This window comes from Melanotaenia boesemani, chromosome 21, assembly GCF_017639745.1.
Source record: "Melanotaenia boesemani isolate fMelBoe1 chromosome 21, fMelBoe1.pri, whole genome shotgun sequence".
NCBI classification, from domain to species: domain Eukaryota; kingdom Metazoa; phylum Chordata; class Actinopteri; order Atheriniformes; family Melanotaeniidae; genus Melanotaenia; species Melanotaenia boesemani.
In genome coordinates this window covers 14,993,020-15,020,243 of record NC_055702.1, presented here as the reverse complement: position 1 = coordinate 15,020,243, position 27,224 = coordinate 14,993,020, and the positions used below count along the sequence as shown (strand labels likewise).

At 37.7% G+C, this 27,224-nt stretch overlaps 2 protein-coding genes across 8 annotated transcripts; one reads left to right on the top strand and one right to left on the bottom strand.

Annotated features, from left to right (window-relative positions):
- Nucleotides 1-293: 293 nt before the first annotated feature.
- psmc5 (proteasome 26S subunit, ATPase 5) lies at nt 294-4,760 on the top strand. Its single transcript, XM_041973530.1, has 12 exons — nt 294-381; nt 1,254-1,325; nt 1,812-1,881; nt 1,997-2,094; nt 2,180-2,236; nt 2,304-2,534; nt 2,941-3,067; nt 3,186-3,376; nt 4,002-4,100; nt 4,209-4,319; nt 4,404-4,490; nt 4,593-4,760. Exons 1-12 carry the CDS (start codon nt 358-360, stop codon nt 4,644-4,646), a joined length of 1,221 nt encoding a protein of 406 aa, XP_041829464.1. The 5' UTR covers nt 294-357; the 3' UTR covers nt 4,647-4,760.
- On the bottom strand, nt 4,743-24,633 carry LOC121632243 (MAGUK p55 subfamily member 3-like). 7 transcript variants are annotated; one of them, XM_041973519.1, is made up of 20 exons: nt 24,425-24,633; nt 15,231-15,340; nt 14,797-14,915; nt 14,577-14,654; nt 14,364-14,444; nt 13,709-13,846; nt 13,197-13,278; nt 12,665-12,750; nt 12,493-12,567; nt 10,953-11,149; nt 10,760-10,818; nt 10,368-10,385; nt 9,502-9,540; nt 7,521-7,586; nt 7,073-7,231; nt 6,852-6,932; nt 6,231-6,324; nt 5,983-6,091; nt 5,655-5,774; nt 4,743-5,392 (listed from the first exon to the last, which is right to left on the bottom strand). In XM_041973519.1, the coding sequence occupies exons 2-20, from the start codon at nt 15,253-15,255 to the stop codon at nt 5,213-5,215; spliced, it is 1,806 nt and encodes a 601-aa protein (XP_041829453.1). In that variant the 5' UTR covers nt 15,256-15,340; nt 24,425-24,633; the 3' UTR covers nt 4,743-5,212. The 7 variants fall into 7 exon arrangements, with proteins under 7 accessions (XP_041829453.1, XP_041829454.1, XP_041829455.1 ...); XM_041973520.1 differs by having other exon boundaries at nt 4,743-5,389; XM_041973521.1 differs by having other exon boundaries at nt 9,502-9,537.
- Between the last annotated feature and the right edge of the window lie 2,591 nt (nt 24,634-27,224).

Below are 27,224 nucleotides of genomic sequence, written 5' to 3'. Positions count from 1 at the left end.
AAAACTAATACCTCAGTTTATTCCTGCTAAGGGTGGCTCTGCTACATGTTGAATCAGATGGTGGAAGTTTTTACCTCTGATTATGATATTTTTCCCCTTCAGCACATTTTTTTAAACTTCAGTAGGTTATGTAACAACTAAATTAAGCTTTAAAATATATTGCTATCCTATCACTGTACATTAAATTGGTGTATCAAGATAAATGCTTAACAGAAAAGACTAATTTTGACTAAATAATGTGTATTTTTTAATGGCCTCTAGGGGGTGGTATGTGCGTTTAAATAGTAAAATAAAAGAATCCGTCGAAGAAGTTAACCGGAAACACGACTCCTCTGGAACGGATGCAGAAATTCCAAGATGGAGGTGGACGGGATTGATAATGTAGGTGCATTTTTCTACCGTCTTGTTGAATTATTTTTTTTACCATAGTATTAGCAAGAAAGGGTTAAAGCTTTAGGCTAAGATAAATTGTTCCATTGAACCTGTTGTAAAATGGAAAATGTGTGGTTGCATTTAAAAACTTAAATTGTTACTTCATTCAAAACAATGAACGTGTTATATGCTTCTGGTTTGCTGTCTCATTGTAGCTAGCTTAGCTAAATAGCTCTCTGTCAAATGTACGTACAGTTGAATTAGCTTTATCTCATCTTTCTGTAAAATGAATATTATTTTTATGTTGATGTTCATGTTCTATGTTTCCATTATATTTTTCGTTGCTTATAATGACTAGACTTGATTTTTACGGAAATCACTTTGCACTACTCGAATGATCTTTATTCACTAGCCAGTGCTAACTGACATTTACCAATGCAATCCCCTCAAACTGCTTACGGTATTTTAGGCACGTCATGTATAAATTGTCAACATTTTCATGTGTTAATCGGGTTTAGTGAGTTGTCATTGTTCTTAGGTATTGTGTGGTCAAAGTATCAAGAATTCAAAGTTTAAAAAAAGAAACTCAGTTATACCTTAAGAAATCGGTCTGTCAGTGCTTTCAGTGAAAATCAGCAGGGATTCTGATAGCCGTTTAATAAGTCTATACATATGGAAATCCTTTACAATTTTCACCTCCAGAAAATAATTCCTAATTTCATATGTGTTTGACTTTAAAATTCAAGATCTACCTACACAACTAAGCTCATGGCATGGAACTGGCTATTTCTCTATTTACATAATGCTCAATTTGCTAGTCCATTGTAATAGTGTCACTTTGAAGACATGAGTCACTAAGTTGGATGAGTTTTCTTCAACAGATGGAGATGGGGGACAGTAAAGGTGGAACAGGCCTCCGGCAGTACTACTTGTCAAAGATAGAAGAGTTGCAGGTGAGAGAAATCCTTCAAATGATGCAGGAGATGTTTACTTCGGCTTCATGACCTGACTGAAAGTGAAACGGGCACAGTTGCCACTGGCTGATCCCACCCTGGCTTACAGTCAGATTTAATGCCTATTAATTAAATGTGTGGATGGGAAAAAAAAAAAAAATGAAAGTACTGCTGCATGTTGTAGACTCTTAAATAGAGAACAGCTGGAGTTGTTTAATTACGTAAAATGAGAGTGTAACTTTAGGTCTGTTCAGTTTTGGCCAGGGATATTTTTGATTTCTTTTTCTACTGTTTTGTTTTGAATTGAGATGCAATTAAAAGTATTTTTCCAGATATTACTAGAGCTTGAGTTTACAGTATGAATGTCTGTGTTTATTGTTTGATTCAGTCATAAATTAAAGTCCATTAAAAAAGAAAAAACAAACAAACATTGGTTTTGGTGCGAAAATTACAGGGTGAAATATTGTTTTTTTCTTTTTCCAACAGTTGACAGTGAATGAAAAAAGCCAGAATCTCAGACGTTTGCAGGCACAGAGAAATGAACTTAATGCAAAAGGTATACCTTTTTTTAGTTTCTGCAACATCCCTGTTATAAAAATTTGATTATACTGTTAAAGGCCATAAATAAAACTTTCCAAGTGTTAAAGATATTTAATATTTTTGTCTTTCAGTGCGCCTTCTTCGTGAAGAGTTGCAGTTATTACAGGAGCAGGGATCATATGTGGGAGAAGTAGTCAGAGTTATGGACAAAAAGAAAGTGCTGGTCAAGGTATATTGTGTTTATAGTCTATGCTGCATGTTACAGTTTGACTTGTGGTTGGCAGATTGGATAAACTTGTCTCCTTAAAACTCAGGTGCATCCAGAAGGAAAATTTGTTGTGGATGTGGACAAGAACATTGACATCAATGATGTAAGTATTTATTTTAGTAATGGTTATAACACAAAGATGGTTTTATAATGGCTGTCTTCTACACCAGGTGACTCCAAATTGTCGTGTGGCTCTTCGGAATGATAGCTACACCCTGCACAAGATCCTCCCCAATAAAGTGGACCCTCTGGTATCCCTCATGATGGTGGAGAAAGTGCCAGACTCCACTTATGAAATGATTGGTGGCCTGGATAAACAGATCAAGGAGATCAAAGAAGTGATTGAGCTTCCTGTCAAGCACCCAGAGCTGTTTGAGGCTTTGGGAATTGCACAACCCAAGGTGGGTGATTGTATAGAAGCATGGAGGAATATAAAATCTGTAATCTTCTTTTTTTTATGTATTTCAATAGTTTACTGGTGACATTTTAATTTTCCAGCTGCAGTGCACTTGTAAAGTCAATCCATTCTCATCTTCTTGGCATATATGAAAATCAATAGCAATGAAGTTAATGCCTTTGGAATAATGTAATTTTGTATTTAATGAAGATTTTAGTAATTAATTTGCTGATTGGTTTGAGACACCAAAATAACACCCAACAGGCCAAACTGCAAAGATATGTTGCTCACTGTGATCTTTACCAAACAAAAGGTAGTATTTGACTATATTTAAAACCCAGAGTCACATTATTTCCTTATTTATGAGCTACAAAATGTCTTATTGCTTTTGCTTTGCTTCCTGCTTGCAGGGCGTGCTGCTGTATGGTCCACCAGGTACAGGAAAGACCCTTTTGGCTAGAGCTGTGGCCCACCACACTGACTGTACCTTCATCAGGGTGTCTGGCTCAGAACTAGTCCAGAAATTCATCGGAGAGGGTGAGCTCACTGTCTTTTCTTAATAACTTGATTTTTTTTTTCTTTCTTTTTTTTAATTATATATCAGATTTGTTCATAACTGATTGTAAATCCTTGATTTCCTTCGCTGTTGTCTCAGGTGCTCGTATGGTGCGTGAGCTGTTTGTTATGGCGAGAGAGCATGCTCCCTCCATCATCTTCATGGATGAGATTGACTCCATCGGCTCATCCCGGCTGGAGGGCGGCTCGGGTGGTGATAGTGAGGTGCAGAGGACAATGTTGGAGCTGCTCAATCAGCTGGATGGATTCGAGGCAACAAAGAACATCAAGGTATCAAGGTTTTATTTCCTCACGCTAACTAGAACAGTACATTGCAACATGCAGTACTTAAGAAGTCATCAAATCTTGGCCTGGGTCTGTGGAGTTTGCATGAAAAGGTTCTCTCCAGTTCTTCCTCAGTAGGTTAACTAGTGATTCTAAAGTGACCTGATGAGCGAGTGTGCATAGTTGTCTTTGAGATGGACTAACATCCTGCCCAGGGTGTACTTGCTTTCATACTCGTTTTACTGCTATATACAATTTCATTGTTTACTTCTGCAGGCTTTATAAATGTAATTAAATTAATCAACCTTTTGGGAAGAAGCATGGTTTCTTAAATGGCACAATTTTACTGTTTTTCTCTGACATTTGTGAATTTAATCTCCAAGATTTCTTCATGCAGTGGCAGTTATGTTGAATGTTAGATTCTTTACATTTAAAGTTGGAGATGGCCTCAAAATCTAACATTTCGTTAGTTTCCAAGTACTTCAGGGTGCCATGAACTTTTAATAAATACAAAAGTGCTGCTTATGAATGCCAGTTGAGGCTTAAATAAAAGTCCTAGAAGAATCAAGAACATTTTATACACCTTAATTATCCAAATGCTCTTATCAGAATGATCTCTTTGTCTCTGCAGGTCATCATGGCCACCAACCGTATTGACATCTTGGACTCCGCTCTGCTCAGACCAGGAAGGATCGACAGGAAAATTGAGTTCCCCCCTCCAAATGAAGAGGTAGTCAATTGCTGCATTTTGCTTACTCTTTAAAAAGTTAATCACTACACAAATTCTGTAATAAGCCTCATAATCAACTTTAACATGTCTCCAACTCTGCACCAACAGGCCCGTCTGGACATCCTGAAGATCCACTCCAGGAAGATGAACCTGACTCGTGGCATTAACCTGAGGAAGATTGCAGAGCTGATGCCGGGAGCCTCTGGTGCCGAGGTCAAGGTGAGAATTAGCCCATCAGATAAAAGCATTTAGGTGTTAGATAAAGGTGTGCTTAATTAAAATGTCTGATTATGTGTATTGTAGGGAGTTTGCACAGAGGCGGGGATGTATGCTCTGAGAGAAAGGAGAGTTCACGTCACTCAGGAGGACTTTGAGATGGCTGTGGCAAAGGTAAGTATAAAAAAAGAATGAAGCAAGACTCAATCAACTTTGTTTTAATGTCATGGTTTTACTAGTTCCTGCCTTTTAACGCCTGTCCCTCATCTTCACCAGGTGATGCAGAAAGATAGTGAGAAGAACATGTCCATCAAGAAGCTGTGGAAGTAAAAGGCCTTGTGTATTCCTGAACATAATGCAACCACACATGTATATTTTCTTTTCTTTGTTTATGGTTTGTAATTGTTGCAGAAGTAAATCCATAATTAAATGGTTTCCCTAAAATTTGCTGGCTTTTAATTTCTGAACAAATTTTTACTAGTTAATCTTCAGACTTAAACGTAAGGTACCAGCAATCATACAGTGTGTAAGTAAGTAGCACACAGTAAAGTCATCCTTTCATTTTACTATCATAGTTTGTGTAGATTCAACATGTTCAATATGGCACTTCACATTATGGCTCAACTTAAAATTAGTCCTGCATGCCTGTTATCTGTACTACTACCTACGATTGTACTTAAACGATATACAGTATGTACACCAACACTGCATCTGTGATGACTGGTCATATGCTGACCAGTCTACAACAGGCTTTGATGTTTTATGATGATACCACTCAGTTATCACAAACCCAAATATGAGGAATGATTACACCGCAGCAAACACTGGATAATTCTCAAAGTACCCCCTAGTTTTGTGTCCTTGCACAGGTGGGCCCGTTCAGGAAGCTGAGCTGGCTAGCGCCTCACCCAGCACAGAGGCACCCACTGTGGTTCCATCTGCACCCGCTCCAGTACAACTTGGAGCTCCGCTAAGGTACTGACTGCATCCTCTTTGATCAGGACATAGTCCACCCAGTGGCCGTAGCTCTTGTCCATCTTCTCTGCCGACTGTCTCATTTCCTGAAGATCTTCCTCCTGGTAAAATCAAGTCAGGAAGGATTCTTAGTTATTTATTTTTTTCTGTATATGTTGCCTATCAACGATATGTGCTGTGTTCATTGATCAGTCCTGAAGTTATGTCTGAGAAAAAAACAAGATATATCAGGGTATTTTGATCACCAATTTACACAAAGCCTCTCAGAAATAAGTGTTATGATAAAAAAAACAAACTTAGAAGCATTAAAAAACCACTGTTCATAAAGCATGTTGACTTTTTGGTTACTGTGACCTGACTCACAGAGATCCCCGTGCTGAGTGAGGAAGAGGAGCCAAAGTGTTTTCTCTGACCATCATAGATGCGAGGCTTCACAAAGATGATAAATGGTTTGAAGTCTGCCGTCCTCAGAGTCTTCAGAGCCTGGATGTGGTAGAAATATTCACCACACAACCAGCTTACATATACTTCAAAATGCCATCTTAAACTATGTCGAAAAGCAATGCGTTGTGCCAAACCCCATACGGAAGTGTGCAAGATTACTTATGGATAAGGAAATTATTTCAGAAGTGCCTAATCTAAACACAGAACAAGTTATATTTAAGTACAAGCACTTGGTTTCAGCACTAACCTCTGGTTGCACATCCACTAGACAGATTTTGTTTTGATTCAAAACTCTATGAATCGACTCCAAACTGGTGCCATACAGGTTTTCTTTGTACTCCCCGTATTCAATAAACCTGCAGACACGAAAACGTTACTCTGGACAAGCTAAAGGTAAGTAACATTTTTGCAAAGCTTCAAGTAATCGGATAGCTTTTTCTTGAAGTCTAAAGACAAGTCATTTTTACACTTATTCATATTGGTTTTTATACTCACTTGCCATTCTGGATGTCGGCCTCGAAAGCTGCTTTAGTGATGAAGTGATACTCGACTCCCTCTCTTTCATGACTCTTCCTGGCTCGAGTTGTGTCTAAACACCACATGTTTAACAGTCGGCAGGAAGATGAGGTGAAAAATAAGATGCTGGCTCAGCGCAGTAAATAAACTATTTATTGTGCCTGCAGAAATTCTCTGGCATTAAATTCACCAGCCATAACATTATGACCACCTATCTAATATTGATTAATCCTTCTCATGCCACGAAAAGACTTAAACAATCAGGGCATGAACAAGGAATATTAGTGTGTTCTGGAGCAACATATATCCTTTGGTCCCTGTGAGTTGTGGGGTAGGGTTTTATAGATTGCGCTTGTTTTCCATTAAATTCGTATCTGGGAAATATTGCTGTCCTTTTTAGAGGAGGCTGCTAATGTAGGGGAGTGCTGTTGGTGTATGAAGGGTGGGGGTAGGGGTGTCTGGTCTGGTTAGGTAGGTGTCAATGTAGCAGATTTTCCCAGCAGAGCATTACAGTGTGGCTAGATGAGTGTTAATCTGTCAGTAGTATTAGTGTTATGGCTGACTGGTGTATGTTAGTGGAAAACAAAACAAAAGACTTACGAGGCACAGCCAAACCGTACCGTCGAGGATTCTCAGCAATCACTTTCTGTTTGAGCTCAGTGATCCGAGCTCCTAATGATCCTGAGACCACACACACAACACAATGACTACCAGAATGAACAGTTATGTAACATGATCACAGTATCTGCATACAAGCATTCTTTCAAACATATTTCTCTTTTATTCTTTCCAACGCCAATTAGAGTCACACTGGATCTTACCCATCAGTACAATAAGGCGGGGTCTCTCGCCAGGATGTGGCAAATATTGTGTAACTTCTTCATAAATCAGGAACTCTGTGTGATTGGCTTCTGGAGTGTGCACTTCTGCAGGTGAGCTCTGTCGATCTTTTCTGAGGTGAAAACTTCTACGGAGGCTGGCTGTGGTTGAGACATGCAAAAAAAAAAGTGACAATGTGAGCTGACCAAGTACAAATGATGAGACATAGGTTGCTTACCTTTTACCTCATGAATAAATCACACAAACCTACAGCGGATCACGCTGCTACTTTAACTTTAAGAAGCTAAGTGTAATTTACACCAAACTGACAACAGAGCAACCAATGTTAAATCAGACTTCTCACTCTGCCAGATTAAAACTCAAATCCTTTACCATGACTCACACAAGACTAACACACTGAACAACACCGTTAGAAACCAGTAAGAGTACCTGAGTAAAAATCCCACAAGAAAGCATGGCCACAGAAGACAGGGGCTGCCTTACTCTTAGGAGAAACTACAGCTCATATTAGACCATTTATTCAATCAGCTTAACATAACTGAAGCTTGGAAGCCATGCATGCTGTGTCTACCGCTCAGTCAAACACAAGGGGAGTGCAGCTAGCATGTGGCATGAAGAGAGTCCGCTATGATGCACAATGAGAAGCCATGAGGTGCCACAAAGATACTGATAAGCTTGGTGACTGCTGCTGCTGCATACAGTACAAAAAGCCTGCCAGTCTGCCATATTCTAACAGAGTCCTGTTGTTAGAATATGTTGGAGCAGTGAGTGATTATTATTATAATCCTGCCACCAGCTTTATTGCCTGCTAATATATGGCATTTTTTTATAATCAGTAAAAGATAAAGCAGAAAAAATATATTATAGTTTAATTAATCTGTATGACTAAAAATAAAGCTAAATGCCTCATCTATAGAAAAGTGGATGTAAAAACACCAAAGCTGAGATTTATTGAAAACAATTTTCACTGGAGGGATTGTGCACCTGTTTGGGAACTCTGACTCACATAAACATTCAGGAAGCAGGGAAAACTGTTTTATGACCGTGTATAATTATACGCAGCACAATTGTTGTTTTATATCACATTTTACTCATAAATCTACTTCAACATAAACATTCTGTGAGCCATAACACATTTTTTCATGATTATACAGATATTTTCTACTACATCTAGATAAAATCAGCATCTTTACCAAGACTACCTGGAGATCCTTTTGCCAATCTGTATTGGTTCCAGTTAACGTTCTTTTACAAACTTCCTCATATTTTAAAATTATATTAAAGGAGCTTAAAGTTTGTAGTGTTGAAAGTGTTGTGGATAACTGGTGAGATTGTCTACCTTTTTGTAAAACCATGCAACTGATGTTATGGTGTAAACAATCAGCAAATTTACTATAAAAGAAGTTATGATGATGATGTGTAGATATAAGCTGCAGTTCCAATGAAAAATGTGGACACACTCACTGATAATATTTAATGGGTTAAGTGCATCCAACCATTTGATTGGTACTAGATATAAGTAATGGGGTATTTTCTGCAATTAAATTTTATTTTTACTACTTTGAGGACATTTTCCAGAATACATTGACATACTTTTAAATATCGGGAGTTTTAGTAATAATTGCATTTTCACTGTTCTGTACATTTGTACTTTTATTTACAACCCGATTTACATTCAAATTTTATATGATTTTAGTGAAAGTCATAAAAAATGGTCTGATTCTGTCCATCTGTACGTAATATCTGGGTATACAGCTGAATGTTGGAAAATGTTGAAATAACAGTGTATAATGCTGCATGATGAGTGCAGGGGCACTGCAGGAGGATCACATGAACTGAGGAATTAGGAGGGAACAAATATTCAGATACCTTAAGTACATCTCAGTTCCTCTGAGGAAAATTTCTTGCATTTAAATATGTAAGTTGCTTTGAGTATTTCTGGCTAAATGTGGGATGTAGACAGCAAGAATTGATTCACCTGCCCACCTCTACTGGGAGCTAAATATTTGCCTGCAGATGTGTACACATCTGATTTTATAAGTCTGTTTTTTTAGTGGCCAGAATTTCGGCTTTTCTTTGCATCTAAGTTTATAGGCTGATGATGATTCACAAAACATTGATATTACATCAGCAAAGGCAACCAGAAAGTCAGAGAAACAATGAGTTGACATTTTAACTGAGCTGAAGTGTAACGTATATCTTACTGTATTGTACTGTACTGTATATGTAGAAGGTTTTATCTGCCAAAAACGCTACAATGGATCAAAACCAGTAAAGCAGCATAAAGCAATCCACATGAACACCTCAACAGCTTAAAAAAATACAAAAAACAAAATATGAATTAGCACAGACTGAGCAAATGTGTGATGCTGCAGTGATTAGCAGAAAGTCAGCAGTTTTACTTCCTCACCTACGTCTTTTCCATTCAGACCTTTACTCTCACAGTCTTCTGTGGGATGATGTGCAGGGAGAGAAGACAGGAAGAGAGGAGGGAGGAGACGTTAAGGGGGACACACAGCAGGTTAAGTGCAGTTACAGTTGGGAGGTGGTACAATAGCAACTTCTCAGTCCAAAAAGTAAAGCAGAAGAGACAGAAAAAAAAAAAAAAAACATACAATTTGGGGGGGGGAGAAATGAGCAGAATCAGACAGAGGAGTGTTTTTGACTTTTAGATGCTCCTCTGAAGGTTTTCAGCATGAAAACATGCTGATGGTGGCCCAAAGTGTAACATACAAACACAAGATAAACAACAATTTAAACAGAACTTTCTCTTACAGTTAATATCATTAACATCTCAAAACAAGGAGAAAATTCTCCTCCTCTTGCTCAGCATCACCATTTATTAATCATACTAAGTTTTCAGCCATTGCCATGGAACTGTAAAAAGACTGTGATCTTAAAGATCTTAAAGATGTGATTACCTTCAGAGTTTAAGCCACTTAAATTGAACATCAGAATGCCAAAATGTACTGCATCACAAATAACATTTAACAAGAAGGCTCACTCAGGAGGCCTGAAACAGGCCTTATGAATGATGAAATGGAAATTCAGAGCAAAGCAGTGTTTGGGTTTTCTGCTTGTGTTAACATGTAAATACAACATCAAGAGATGTGATTTACATGTTGCTTTTTCTATACTTAAATACTTGTTTTTGGTATTTTAAAATTTTGAATTAAAATGGTTTTGTGTAGTGTTGCTATGTTTTTGTCACCTTCGAGCCACCAGGGATGCTCAGGGATGAGACATGTTTTCTAAAATGAGGATTCGGCTACGTACCTCTCTCAGTTCGATCATCTGAAGTTGGCAATGCAAAAATAACACACAGTATCAATAGAGAATCTGACACAACATCCACTGTTTTATGTGTTAACTTGATAGTGAAATGACCTTCTCAAATTTACTTCCTCAACTTAACAGTCTCAAGAGTAAAAATTAATGTGATACAGCTTAACAATCTTTGAGCATCTTATTTGCTTTTTTTGTATCTTCTGGACTTTTGACACATAAAAGATCTACTGAGAATGACCTCTTTGAATATAGATGTTTAACATAATACAAAATAATAAATCAGATTCACAATTCAAGGTGTTTGATCCAAGCTTCAAATCCATTTGTAGTTGTATGTCATGGGAGGCAGTTTAAAGCTTGCAGAGTATAATTGTTCTTACATGCTTTGGGAGACACAGCACCAGGAAGGGACGCTATCTTCATTCTGTATCTCAGGCGTCTGTGAAAAAAAAAAAAAAAAATTCTATTTTTCTATTTCTATCTACTTAAAATGTCAGGCATCATTTTAAGAAAAAAGACAAAAAAAAAAAAAAAGAAAAGAAATGGATGCATCTTAATGACTGCACAGTTTACCTCTCCTGAAACTGTGTGGAGGGGATGAGGGCTGCACGCAGGTTGCAGTCGCCCACTCTCTTAGCCTGCCACCAGGTGGCATCCTCCTGGCTGACAACCTGAAGAATGTCCCCCCTCTTAAATGGGAGTCCAGCCTCTTGGCATGGTGTGGCCTTGTCCTCAAAAGGTGTGTAGTCAAACAAAGCCCGAAAGAAGACCTTTAAGCAGGAGAAATATTTCGTTAGCAATGCTGGTAGAGAGTCACTTCATATAGTAAAGAAACAGTTTGATGTTTCTCATTCATTGTTCCGATGTTAGAAGTGTCAACGCTACATTGTTTGTGTGCATGTGTTGATGTTTGAGTCACTCAAAAACATGATGCTTCAATATGAATAAAACTAAAACTAGATAATAACTAATTTTGTTTCTATGACAACATTTCAACACAATTTAACCACTGCACCCTCTCTTCTTTGTATTATCATTTAGTCAGTGTACGGTTTAACATATTTTCCACCGTGAGCACCAAATGAAGGACGTTTGCCCTCATTTTGTCAAAGGATGAGTTTGTCACAGCTCAGTCTGACAGCTGCAGCTCTAGTTGGTGTTTGACTAAATACAATGGAAACAACAATACAAATTAAAGTCATTTCAGGGAGACGATCAACACCACAGAGCATTTGTGTGCTCTGCTGCAACCTGTGGGACACGCATCACATTCACTTTTAACACACGCTTTGAGCTTGGTGGCAAACACAGTATAAAGTACCATCTTTGGTGTCTGACAGATTTGCTCCTACATTTTTTTCTTTGTTTTAATCCCCCCCACCCCCATGCACCCAGCGCCATGGAGCTGTGCAGGTGAACAGGTTTCCACTTCTATCTAGAAAGTAGTGAAAGCAACTTGTTTTGTTTGTCTTCTTCCTTAAGGTTTTGTTTTCAGTTAACAAGCATTACTCTCTCAAACCACTGCATGATTCAGTCTGCACCGTCACCTTTAGTTTACTTCTTACTCCAAACCAGTTAAAGGAAATGTACCTAACTCCCATTATTATGAACAACATTTTACAAGTTCTCTTCAAAATTCAAAATTAATTTTATTGCACCATAGTTGGTGGTTTCAGTTTATACTTCCTGATACTTCCTATAATTCCTGAATTATCATCAGTTGCTTTACAGCAAAACAGTAAATCATAGACTCTCCTTTCCACTGATCTCACTTAACATCAAGCTTTTGGGGGAAATCACGTAGGCAAGCACTTATGAGAACTTGAAAACAGGAAAAAAATTAAGATACAGACAGAAATATTAGCACATGAAAAACTAATATTTTACCTCCGGTGGATTCCCCCCTCATGTTTTACAACAACCAATAAAAGTAATATGTACTTATGCAACCCTTTTCATTTAATGCTAATAATTAACTGACAGAAGTAGCAAGAACCTTTTTTGTATTGGGGCACGTGTCTAAGTGAAATGCATTGTGCACAGTAGTGAGTAAGGACGGTTAATAATCCGTTAACACTTTCAGAAGAATAAAAGAGTGCAGCTGAGTCCTCACCTTGCTCTCTTTCAGTTTGTCATCTTCTGCAACAGCTGGGATGATTTTCAGCGTGATGGAGCCTTGTGACTGCGACTGATCATTAAACAACACAACAGAACTGTCACCATGCAGCCCAGCAGCTCCAGTATAGCACATCTTAAACTGACACAGAGAAGTATGTTCTCATTACCAGAATCTGACTAATCTCATCTGGTCTTTTGTGGGTTATCAGGTTTCCGTTGACCTCTCGAAGTTCGTCGCCAACATGTACCAAACCTAAAAATAACAACCCACAAAACATGTTCTCTGGATGTGCTGAAACACTAAGTAATTTTAGTGGCTCAGACATGAACCCAAAAGAGAAAAAAAAAGTAATTTTCCATTGGCATGAAGTCAATATTATCTCCATGGCAACCACTTTGAGCAAACCTTGTTTATAATCTCAAATTATGCAATCTCTTGGCACTAATCTCAAGGATTTTTGTCTGTTGACAGTTCAATGGGTCATGCAGCGTAATCTCCTCACTTCTATGTCCCAGTAACTGCTCTGGTAAGACAGACATTCAACACATAGGAAATAAAGATTATTTTACTTTGTGTCAATATTAGACATAGGATTATTTACTAAAGGCCCTAGCTAAAGATGCATTTTAATTTTTTTCCTGCTCCAAATTAAAAAAAAAAAAAACAGAGAAAAAGCTCAGCTCACACACAGCACTCACCACTGCGGTCAGCTGCCCCTCCCTTCATGATTCTGGCCACGATTAAAGCTCCTGTGGCCTCATCTCTCCGAATGGTTGCACCCTGTTGAACACAAAAGACACAACAATGAGTCAGATTTCTGAACACATATCTACTCTTCCTCTCTTTGAGCTCAAACAACACTCTGATAGACAGGTTAACTCCGTCTATCTGTCTGCAGGGTGGTGGTATTGGCTATAAGGATCTAATAGAAGAAATGAAAGTAAATGTCAAATGTTACATGAATGTAGATTCTAAAAGCTGGTTATCAATAATTATGTCACTGCATTTTTTCACTTACAGGTTCAAGTTAAACCACCTTAAATCAAGACAATTTTAGAATATCATTAGTCAATAGGTTGACATTCTTGCAGAGTTTAACACATAATATAATGAGGTACCTACGGAAAATGGATGGATAGTGTGATGATACTAAAAAGAAACTTGAATTTTCAGGATTATTTGTTATGTTCTCCGCACTGCGTCGACTCACCAGTGGCTCCTTGTTCTTAACCAGGCGGACGATCTTTACCGATTCCTCCTCTAGGTCGTCATCTAAATCATCTGGCAATGGCGGAAGCACTGGGTCAAACTTCTTTTGGGCCACAATGTCGTGAGCTGACAGCACTGCCTGCATGAACCAATTACAAATTACATCACACGTGTTTCAGAAGCCTGGTTAATAAAACAACAAAGAAGGCAAGAAAGAGAAAAAAAAAGCACCAAAGAAAGGCCACACAAAGTGTTAAGAGAGGAAAACACAAAGTGTACAGTTAATAAAAGTCAAGAATTTAAGGGGCATACAAAACTGCAAACTATGTCTCCCTTTATGGTTGAGAAATTTTAACATTTATTTGCAGAAGAAAGCATTATGTCATTCCTCAAAAGCCCCCAAGAAAGTTGCTAACCTGAACATAATCACTTCAGTAAAAATGCACACTTGTTTGCATCAAAGGATGAGGAAAAAAGAGCAGACAGCTCTGTCACTGGTGTTACATAACTGCTGATCAACTGAGAGAAATCAGAGCAGCTCAGAGTGATGTGATGAAAGGCAGAGGAGAAACCTCGGAGAATGACAGGAGAGCAGCTGTCTCCAGCTTCATTAGCATGTGTGTTTATCAAGAAAAATGGTAAATGTATGCATATACCTTCAAATGAGGAGTGCTGAGCAGGAGGAGGAGTTCTTGCTCGTCATCCTCCAGAGGTCCGTTCTGAAGCTCTTCTGCCAGCTGATGATCAGAAATGGACAGTTGCTGATTAAAATGTTTCATACCGCTGTACCAAATCTTTCAGGAAATTACCTTTGCCCAATTCTAATTAACCTTAACTTAATCTTGGAAATAAAATGTGATTGCACCTACGTCCTCTGCCAGACAAGACGCGCTGTGTAGGACTGGAGTGGGGCTGTACTTCTCATACTGCTTCAGTTTCTCGTGAATCTGGGAGGTTTAACGAATATGCACATAAACACATAAACACTTAAAGAGAAATTAGTTGTTTTTCCATGAATTAATAAATAGAGCAACAATATTCCCTCAGCTTTCAAGTCAATGCTTTCTCTGAAGAAAACAAAAACTGTACCTTCATGAGGTAACCGATGCTTTTCTCACTGAAGACATCCCTGAGAAAAACCAGGTCCTCTTTATGGTTGGCATCAGGGTGGAGCTGAGATGTGAGCAGAGCCAGAGTCTCATGCAGCCCTATGAATAATTAAAGGCTCAGGAGTTTCTATTGTGAACTAAATTTCAGGCAAACTAATCATTTACATAAACTCATTTAAGTTAATCTTTTTTTTATTATAATCCGCAACTCCCTCCAAAAAATAAAAAAAACTGCAAGACTATTAAAGCTTCTTATGTATACAGAAAGATTTCCTGTATGATTTCGTCTTAAAGCTCCAGTAATGTATCCATATCAGTGCAATCCTGCCACATTACAGCAGATGCATTATTTATAGGCACATAAAAAGCATCAGAGGACATAAACAAGTGGCTTGAACATATGTTTGGATCTACCTGTGCTTGCAGACACAATGGGCATGGCTTCAATCGATCAGGAGAGGGTGAGGAAATGGAGAAAACAGGAAGGAAGCAAAAATGAAGGATTCTCACAGTCACAGAGAAAGCTGGGAACAAAAAAGAAAATACAATGTGATAGCTCATTAAAAGGTAAATAATTATAACACTGAAAAAAGAATACACAGCATAATTAATATGTTGTGCAACTTTGAGGTTTATTGGCTGTTTATTTATACTTAACCTTGCACTCTATGATAAAACTAATATCTCTTTTTTAAAAAAAAAGGCAGTTAAAACAGTTCTGCTTGTAAATACAAAGTGTTAAGCTTAAATGATGATCAAAATCTCAAAAAAACATTTCCCTTTCTGATACTATCAGAGGATACAACTGAACAGATTGCTTTTCATTTAAACCCCACCCAAATGTAAGCACAAGTATGGAAAGGCACCCAATCAGCTACCGTCTGACAGTGATCAATCGACTCATTATAGTGTTGAAATTTTACTCTACTTTTAATATTTGTTCTCATTACTGAGGCATGAAACTTTCATTTAATTTTAAACTGCCACACTGAAGAAAAGCGAGGTCAGATAACACCAGACACTATTGTCCCTTGAGATGCTTCACCTTGTCGTCACCATGGAAACCCTACTGCATTAACAATTATACTTTAAGTTGAAAGAGGCTGTGTCACATCATAATTTTTATTGGTTTGGTAGTGTCTGATATGCAGACTGCAGTCTGGATCTGAGATCAACAGCTATGTTTACAGCTGTTCCACCTTACCGATCAGTCTGATCACAGATTCCAGCTGGTGTGTTTACACGGGCGTTAGATAAAGTGATCTATCAACGAGAGACTTTCGTTGTGTTTTGTTAGTGAGGATCTTTTTCATCTTTGTCATGTGCAGCCGTCTGCTGCTGCTCACACTGAACTCAACATTTCCAACTCATCTTCTGAAAACCTTCACAAACTAATAAAACAAGTACTTTAATGTTTTGATACAAAAATCTGACACTTGCAAATCCAACAATGCAGTTTCATGAAATGCTAAACCAAAGGTGGATATATTTACATCACACAGCAGACACAACATGTGGTTTGATTCGATTAATAAAAATTATACATTTTGGAGCTTTTAACTGCTTCCTGTAAGGAACTTGTGAGAGAAAATATTGACGATGTGCCTTTTTAATATACTGTATGACTCACTGAAGACAAGGATGATTACAGCTTTTAGCAAATCCTGTGCCATCAGTGACTCACAGACGAGCATCAGAACCATCTCCCAGTGATAACTTGGACACACCTCTCTTGCTTTTCAGGTATTTAGTCTGGCTTTAATCTGGACTTTAGGAAAGCAGTTCGCAATCTGTAATTTTGGTTTAATCAGTCCAGAGATCTTTGTTCCACAACTCTGTCAGTCTCATACTCTATTTTTTTTTGCACATCACAGCCTGGCCTTTCAGTTTCAGATGCTTTCCAGGAGTTTCCATCTTCTGTTATATGGTACTGTTATATCTTCATTTTTAGGAGCAAAGTGTGTAATGTTCCCAGCACTCCACAGCTGTTAGCATCTCATATCTTTAAGTTTTTAATTAACAATCCCAGCAGTAGCACATCAGGGGCAGCAGCATACACCTACAGCCCACTTGCTGTCTCTACCTTGTTTAACCTTATAAAAGCTCCTGGAACTGCTGGCTGTGTAGGTGGTAGGCCAAAACACATTTTGAAGAGGGAACACACGTCTATGGGAGGGTCGCATAAGGAGCCATGTGAGCACATAGACATTTGTGCATATCTCTGCACCAAAAGCCATGCAGCTAGCAGCAATGGGACATATTAACCTGCTCCCATCAACTCCATTTAAACCACCAACACAACACAGTCAGCAATCTTTAAAGAAAAAAGATTTCTTTTCCTTTATCCATATATTTATAGTATAACTTGACAGAAAGAAGTAAGCAGCTTTGCCAAATCTTTTAATTTACAAAGCGAACATTTCCCATTTGCAACATACCACAATTAATTGCAACCATCTGATGATTTGTTTAAGGCATGTCAGTAATTACAGCAACCATGTTTGGCACAAGCCGTCATCCGTCTTCATTCAATTTTAGTGGTATGAAGGATAATACATTGATTTAAAAGATAAATATGAAGATGTACACAAATTAATTACAATGCTTGTTTGGACACCACATCCAACCTGTGGGGCATCAGATGTACAGTGCATGTGCCTTCTAAAGCAACTTTGTACCAAGCAACTTTTCTCTTTGGAAGCAACCCTTTATGAACTGTACATTACAAAGCAGTTATGCATAGTTATAAATGCAATTTCCAAGACCAGCCAGTCAATCTGGCTCATTGTCAGACATCAGCAAACACAATGTCTGATGTCCTTATGTCCTGTCCTGAGGTCTATAAACAAAAACAAGAGGTAACAAAACAGCATTTGTAGCAAACTGTCAAGCTCTCATCAAATATGAGTCCTGAATGGAGATCCATCTAATTATGAAAAAGAACAATCACAAATCAAATTCAATAAAGTTACATTTTTGGATTTGGATCCATAAATTATATGAACTTAATGGTATTCATCATCTTTTTTTCTTAGTCCCCTTCTGTCATATATTCTGAGAAAAAAAGCACAAACAATTAATCTCGTCTGTCAATTTAACATCACACTTCCTCCTGTGTTTTTTTTTTTTTTTGAGAAAATGTTGACCGAAGACAGGATGGCACTGTGCAGAAGTGGCAATTAGAGTGAAAAGCATCTGCACAAAAAAAGCCTTCATTAGCTGTTAAGTGCTCCAGGTGGGCGAGCTGTGTTCACGATAATCTGGATATTATGCAAATAACTTTTCCTTGGCTATAAAGAATTATTGACAAGCTTATTGAGGTGGTCTAAAATAGTCAACACACATTATACCTTATTGCTTTCTCTTTTTCTTGCTGTTTTCAAACAACTAAGTAACCAAAATCAGTTTTCTGCAACTTCATTCCTTCTTGCATTAGATAAATTAACTCAATGAAACTGTTTTATGTTTTTATGTACTGAGAAATAAAACTGAAACAACTGCAAATATAAAAGCTGGAGACGGAATGCTATTAACGTAGCTTAGCATAAGCTGCAGAAACTGGGGTAAATACCTACTTATCTCTCTAAACTGAAAAAAAAATACTCATTTACTCATCTTCAAAGCTCACAAAATTTCTATAACACAAGATATATGCCTATATGCTAAGCTAAGCCAACCATATCCAGTAAGTGTGGAATGACATTTCATTTAAAAATATTTTTCCACAAGAACATAAATAAATGCAAAAATTAATCTAATGCACACCTCTGAGGGCTGCCAATCTCAAGCTTTAATTCTGCATCTTAAATAAACCTCAACAAACAAGGTGGAAAATATCTACTAATTTAAAAAACGAAATGGGTTAATAACTAATTCATTTACATTACAGTGACACAGTTTGTGTTAGGCACGCAGTCAAACTTGTGCTGCTCTCTAATAATCTGGCATGCAAATTATTGGGTTTCTTTAAAAAAACAAACCAAGTTGTCTACATTCTCAAATAATTTATGTGAGAGAGTAACATCATCACACTAACAGTAACGCTACCAGAGGTCATATTACTAAACAAAAACCCAAAACAGATGTTTCATGCAGATCTGTAATGTGCAGGGCCATCACAATGTTAAATATAACACACCTGCAGTTTAAAAAAAAACTGTTGAAAGACTATTTTAATAATTCAATGAGAAACTTAATTTTAGGGGATTTTTTTACAGAAATATTTTAATGTCAATCTGACTTGTTGAAACAGTTGTATTACTGCTTATATATTATCTTAAATATCATCTGTTTTAGGTGATTGTTGTAATTTTTTTTGGCTTGACTTGTTGGTTCAGATATAATGGATGTTTATTATACTGTACGTGATATGTTCATTTTTTTGTGTGTAACATTTTGCAGTATGCAGGCCCCTCTATTAGCTGCCTCCTTAGTGGCAGCTAATAGAGATCTGAATAAAGAATAATAAAGAATAATCAACATAACCCACTTCAGGCAAAACATAGCAGGAGCTAAAGTTGTTTTTCCTTGCAGCTGTATGTAAAAATCATTTCTACACACCTTCAGGGTTTCTCTAGCTGCATGCAGGACATTTATGCCTATAGAACTGCTATTACTCTATTAATTATTCCTAAAAATGTTGATAAATGACAAATGTTTGTGTCAGACACGTAAGTAGTCATAAATAATTAGTGTGAAGTAATTTGTTATACAGCAGCTGCTATCATGTTTAATCTTGAGCTCATATATCATAATCAATGTGAGTACAGTTTTGTCAATTTTTATTAAGTTGTTTCTGCAAGAACAAAACCTGTCAAAATGGAAACGATTTACTGCCTTCTTGTAGTAACACTAATATAACAATTTTCTCAACACACCTAATTCAGGAAGATATTAACAAATATTTAATTTGTGCCAATCTCAATTGTTATTTTTGGTCTCCTTAAATACTTAAATATCCCTATGTTATCTACAGGGTCACATCCTCCAAATCACTAATACAGGTTGTATTGTGAAGTCTGGTGGTATGCCATTTGTCCAGCAAGCTACATCTTCATTCAGTGTGACACCACTGCTCAACTGTGACATGACCTTTGACCTGTCTCCATGATTGACCCTCAACCAGGGTCACTAAATCGATTCCAGATTGATTCAGTTTAGTGTTGCATTTCCATCAGCGTGTGTGCCTTTACTTATTCACATTTACTGTGCACATTCCTGGTGCCGTCATTGTCCTGCAGCATCTCAGGTCTGAGAAACCGTACTTCAAAACTTTGTGTTGCAGCCCAGAGCATCTTATGACATCTGCGTTTTGCTTTACACCATCATGGAACGCATGACTGGTTATCAACACACTGGCTGTTTTGGATGCACAGACTGCCCCCCCCCATCGAATGACCACCTCTTGTAATGTAATTTGCAATAAAAAATAAGTTCTTCTTTTAAAGAACTTACTTTAAAGAATTAATATTGAGCTGAACAATTTTAAATGCTTCTTGTAGCTTTAAAATTGTCTCAGCAGGTGACTGATAAGCATGCAGGTGTATTTAATAAGGCAGCTCAGAAAGTGTGTGTGTGAACGCCGCCTGCTGCACACACTTTGTATACACCCTGATGACCGACTCCACCATCCACTGCGACACTCATTACTCCCACCGGCGCCCGAGGAGCACCACAAATTGCTACCTGGTCTGTGGAAAACACTGTAATATGTCTCCCCCCCCCCCCCCCCTCCCACACAGACTTTTTATTGTTATACCAGGATAAGTTAGACTTAAATACATATAAAGGGTAGTGTGATTTGTTACACAAAATAAAATATTTTCCTTAATATCACTTCTTGCGTATTTACTCTTTACTTCCTTTGTGGGGCAGAAACATCCTTTAGCACAGGGATCATCATCTCCAGTCCTCGTGAGCCACTGTCCTGCAGGATTTAGATGTTTCCCTATTACAACAGACCTTACTCAAATAAAAAGTTCTGCACAAGCCTGTGAATGTCCCATTCATTTGAGTCAGGTGTATGCCACAGGGCAACATCTAAAACTTATAGAACAGTAGCTCATGAGGACAAAAGTTAGAGATCCCTGCTCCCTAGCGTTTATTTTTAAATCGGTATTTGACATGGTCCTCATTATCAGACTCTAAAAAAAAACATGAAAAACAATTCTATGCACTATATTAGTTATTGTGAAAACTTGTTTTACTTGATTTGCAGCCTCTGTAAGCATTTTCTTCCTAATTTATGGTCTAAATCAGTACTTTCAATATACATGAAATACTGTTCTCATGGCCATGTTTAGAGACAATATGAAGGTAAAAGGAAAAGATATGAATTAGGTCAGGGCAATATTGTGATTGACAAATTGTAAGATGATGTCAGCGCTTGTTAATGTCCAGACCAAGGCAGAAATGGACAAAATGCTGAACTTGAGGCTTCAAAACGCTAGTCCACAAACCAGTGGGTGATTTCATGATGACTATATCCATTTACCGTATAAAATCTATGGAGACCACTGAGAAAACTTGTTTTAAACATCAGGGCCAATAATTATTCTTTTCTGTTTGCTTGCTTTCATTTAACCCACTTGGCTAATGTGTCTGATCTTCTTTTTGTCCATTGCTAGTACCCTCCCACCCGGCTCTCCCACTCTCCAATTACAAGAGGCTGACAAGAGCTTAAATCTGACCTCTTTCTGTTTTTTTCTCCCTTCTTTCTGTCACTCACTGACTCCAGTTGCTTAAGGTTTCCAGTGGCCATATGGTGATTTTGTCCAAGCTCCTTGACATAAGATAGCAAAGCTTGCAGCTGTGTGCATCACTGAGGATTACAACAAATACAATGAAGATTAGAAATGACAAGGAAATCAGAGGGAAAAACTCAGCAGCAATGTAACAGGACTTTCACGAAGAAAAAAAAACAAACAAACAACTTAAGACAGCCAAGAGTGTTTTTTTTTAGAAATCAGTTTTCTGTCTCCTGGATGATTTCTATTGTCAAACTATACAGTGACGCAATCTCTAGTCCCTCCAAACGTTGCATCCAGAGTTTTAACCTCATGACTCCATCCTCCCAATTCACACACAAACATGCGTCTGCGCCACCTGCTTGCCAGACTCATTTGCTGTTGGACGGGTCCCGAGAGGGAGCCAGAGGGAGGGAGAGGTCGCCAATACGCTTCTGATGCCATCTGCCCACTACTTTGTGTGCATGTGTATGTGTATGTGTGCATGCGGTCCATCCACCACCTAGGATGCCACCCACATGGCTCATCTGACATTTTTGGATTTGACAGATTCCCCTCCTATACTCACTGGGAAAAACAAGTTGCCAGCTGTACATTCGGCAGAAGTAAAATAATCTGGGAGAAAGGCTTACACCCATTTTTGTTACAGAAAGTGAAGCAGTTTCTGCTTTTTTATGAAAAGAGGGGAGGGGGGAAGCGCATTTCTGCTTTTCAAATAGGATAACTGATTAAATTAAATGTAAATTTCCATTACAGTGCAGCTTTAAAGAGAGTAGTTTCAGATTTTAATGGTGCTTAGAAAACGAAAAACACTGGAAATAGAATCAAAAGTTTGGGAAGGAGCCAGACGGTTCTGAAGAGGCTTATAAGAACATCAATTGAAAACACCTTGATAACGGATCAGGAAACCAGTGTTAGCAGAACTAACATAGCTCTTTGTCCTAGAGAGGAAAGCTGACATTTGCATGTCCATTTAATAAAGTACTCACAGAATCCCGACAGTGAATATGTTTTGGAGACAGGGCAAGGCGTCAATATAAAAACTGATAATGTGCCAGTCTGTGGGACTGGGAGACAGATCTCAGATGGGTTGGAGTGCTGGCTGGACTCATAATGATGTGTGTAAATGCACTGGAAAGCAGGAAGGGGACATGCATGGATGGATTATGAGACAATATACCTCCGGGCATGAACATATAAAAGCCTCCCTCCTCCCACAGGGGAGCAAGTAACCACTGAAAGAGAGACTAGAGTGACTGCAGTGATACAACTTTGTGGCCACAGTTCACCTCTGTTGTGTCTTGGTAATCTAAAAGCCTTTTCAGTTCTTTCATGCCCCCTCTCGTTTTAAATCTTCTGTACATCTTTGTGGTTGTTTGGCACCAAGTTGTGATCATTTCACATCACTTTTTTTGTTTCTTACTGTTACTGTTTTGCATTTCTTTACTGATTTTGCTGTTTTTGCTGCCACTGCGTCTCTTATAATGGCATCACTTTGGCTGTTGTTGCTTTTGCATCTCTTAGCCAATCTTGTGGTTATTTTGCCTCTTTTTCTGGGATGTTGTGACCCTGTGTTTGCAGTTTCTGTACACTTATGTGACTCATAACATAGTATATCTTTTGAACATTTGCTTTTTATAATAATTTTAAGATAACATAAGATAAGATAAGATTAGACTTTATTAATCCCACATCAGGGAAATGTATCTTTTACTACAGCTCAACTACAGAAAAACAGAATAAGAAAAGCAGGTTAAAAATTATAAATACAAAAACAAAATAAAATAAAATGAGGGTGTTGTACAAGTGTACGCAGTATGCATTACTTTGATAACTCAGATGGTTTATTTTGTATTTCTACTGATGGTTTGGTATAAGTACTCATAATCTCGATTATTTTTACAACCATTTTTCAGCTTATTGCTCTTGTTTTGAATCCCTTTATTTATATTGTGGTTTTATGATTCGGTTTAGTATACTATTTGGGCATTTTGCCAACTACAGTAAATGTTTTAAATATTCATTGGTTTTTTTTGTAGTCTTCGTGCATGCTGTTGTTTTTGTTTTAGAGAGTTTACAATTAAAATGTTAATATTCAGAGGATCAGAGATAGGGGCCAATGGATCAGTATTCCTTCCACAAAGACATTGATAGCAAAACGTCCACCTACAGAAAACAATGTCTTTTTGCAAGTTGACTTGATTATTTTATTTGCTTTAAAAACACTAATTACTATTAAAAGAAATAAGAAAAAATATTATTATTTTGCCTCCTGGGCCCAGCCACACAAGTGTGTATTTTTCAGTTTTCAGCCTTTGTTTACTAACATGCCTGTGCATTTCTATGACCTTCACTAAACCTCTCTGGCTCTTTTGCTTCTCTTGAGGGCCAATAAAGCCATAAAGCAGAGTCTGTCCAGCTGTGCAGCAAGGCGTGACCAAGTCATAGCTGAAGGCCTGTCATCCACCTGTCACTGAGGTCAGCACAAACTGCCCTGTTTGTTCTGCTGCTTCCCATTTTAATTAATCAATAGAACAATATTCAATAGCTGTATTAGAAGTCTAAGATGGTGAAAGGCTGCAAGCATCTTTCTACTCCATGCCGCTTTAAATATATTATTGGAGATGACAATAAATCAATTACAGGTGATACACACCCCTCATTAACATGCAACACAGTCAGACATCCACGGTTCCCCTTAAGACAGGTGGCCTCAGTTGTAAAACAAAAATAAATTAATTAATTAAAAATTTAAAAAAAGAGTCTTACTAAGCTTTTGGGCACAACATTCTTCCTGGAGCTACATATTCCTGTTCTTAACCCTGAGAAAGGTAAGTCAGAGCTTATTTAAAGCATCCTTACCTTGTTGAGGCTCCTCTCCGCGTGCGTTCCTCTGCGCGCGTCTTTGTCTCGACACCACTTAACAACACCAGTCTGCCCACCTTTTCTGTTTTCCCTTTCTTCCCCTCTGTCTTTTCACTCTGTCTCAGGCTGACTGCTATACATTAGGTTTTATTTGTACGCTCTATCCAGTCTCTCAGCCTCCCCTTCCCCCTCCGCCAGTCAGTTCGCTCGCGCCATCCCTTGCTCTCCTCCTGCTGCATTCATGAGCCCCTCGTAAACTGCAAGTACCATGAATTGCAGAGTTTTTGTCTTTGAAATCGAAATTAAATTGAACTAGGGATGATGAACTAATCAGACCTAGAATGTAACATACGATATATTTCTGTCTGGATAAAATATAATAACAATAAGAACATCACAGAAAATTAAAACTATACATTTTTCTTTTTCAGTTTAGTGATAGCTTAAGTAAAAAAAAGACTTTATATGATGTCTTAAGAAATCATTACTTATTGTCTTAACTTTTGTTTTTATTCTAATCAAATCAGATTTTATTTATAAAGTGCTTTTCATGCACAAAGCAACATAAAGTGCTTTACATAATAAAAAAAAATTATGCATATTAAAAACAAAATTTAAAAAGCCTCCACACACCAGAGTATCTAACAGGAATTTACAAACACACACCTTGTTATTGTCTCTTTCACACACAATCTCTCACACACACACACACACACACACACACACACGCACACAAACCATATGTATAATCCATAAATAAATAAGATTAGAAAAAGAATAAATCAAAATCAAATTAAATTCAGCTATAAGCTAAGCTTTAAAAGTAGGTGTGGAGCCTCTTTGTAAAAATATTAGTAGTCTCTACGGCCCTGAGGTTCTCTGGCAGGCTGTTCCACAGTTGAGGCTTGTATTGGTGGAACTAGATCTTATAAGTTTTGGTTCTGACTTTGGGAACAACTAAAAAGCCGGTACCAGAGGATCTCAGGGGCCGTGAGGGTTCATAATTTAAAAGAAGATCAAATATTAGAAGGCCCATTAGGAAATTTATGCACTACTAAAAGAACCTTAAAATCAATCTTGAAACGCACGGGGAGCCAATGCAGTTATCTTAAAACTGGTTTAATGTGTTGCCGCTCTCTGGTCCTCGTCAGAACATGTGCTGCTGATTTCTGGAGTAATTGTAGGTTAGAAATTTTCTTTTTTGGAAGACCAGAGAGCAGGGCATTACAATAATCTAATCTACAAGAAATAAAAACATGCATCAGCAACTCTGCTGTCAAGCGAGAGAAATGGATGAACACTGGTTATGTTTTCAAGATGATAAAATCCTGTCTCTGTGAACTTTCTTAATTGTGGAATAAAATCCAGCTCAGAGTCAAAAATAACACACAGATTTCTCACACACTAAGAAGGTTTAAAGTTTGTAATTTAGGTAAAATTTTAGGTAAAACAAAAATCTCGTGTCTTCAGGACTGATAATTAAAACTTCAATTTTTGTCCTGGTTGAGTTGTAGGAGATTCTCTGCCATCCTTGAATTTATATCTAAAATACAGTTTAAAAGGACTTTAACTGGTTCCAGGTCATCAGGAAACACAGCGATATAAAGCTGTGTATCATCAGCATAGCTGTGAAAATCAATGCCATGCTTCCTGATGACATCTCCAAGTGGCAACATGTACCGATTAAAAAGAATTGGGGCTAAAACTGACTCTTGGGGAACAAAACAGTGGATTTTATAGGTCCTTGAGGAGCATGTATCCATACTTTAGAAAAACTTTTGATCTGAGATACGAGTAAAGCCAGTTAGGAACAGTACCCGAGAGGCCCACCAGACTTCTGAGTCTGTTTAATAAAATGTGGTTAATGAATGATTAAACAATAACATTTTGGCTCTGTTTTTTCCTGTTTTTTTATTTAAATAATTATCAGTTAATGTTGTTTGACACCATTCAAAGATTAATTTGTGCATAAAGTGGAAAAAGTTAATTTCCTTTTGGTTGGTTAATATAACAGGGATAAAGAAAAATAAAAAAATATTGCCCTTTATCTTTTTGTTTTAAATAGAAATACCCACACAATACAGCAAATTTTCTGTTGAATGCAAGTATTTCTATGATTTTTTTCTACAATAAATGTTCATTTGTTGTGGAATGAAGGATAAATCATGCTTGTAGTTGTATTTCTGACCGCCCCTGAAGGCAGCACAGCGTGCACACATGCTGTTAGCTGCATGCCTTTTTTTGTTTGCTCCTCTCACATTCATCCACTTTATTCATGCCCTCCCTCCACATCTCCGTCTCTCAGCCAGCAGTAGAGTACAGTATCCTCTGATGCCATGTGGTAAACCAGCAAACATAGATGGTGAATCATCGCAAAGCATAAAATGGAAACACACCTGTAAACAGCCCCCTAACCATCCAACTCCCTTTTGTTTCCTTTCCCCCTTAGTCTCTCCATCCCCTCATTCCTCCCTCTTTGTCTTTTCAACTTCTCTGTGGTGCCTCTGCTTATGTGGCTGGCCTCATAACAAGTGGCCTTGATGTATTCAGACACATTCGACAGTGGAATAAAAGACATGCAGAATCACTGCTGTTGCTCTGAGATCACTCAAGACTGTCAGAGTGATTAAATGAATCATGACAAAGCATGTCATTCTAGTTCAGTGGTTCTGATACTAAAGCTAAAGTGTATCAGTTCTGTGATCAGTGCGTGGATAGTGACAACTGGTGATCATTGATATTCTTATGATTGGACTAAAAATAGACGAACAAAGACAAAAGACCATGTATCAAAAAT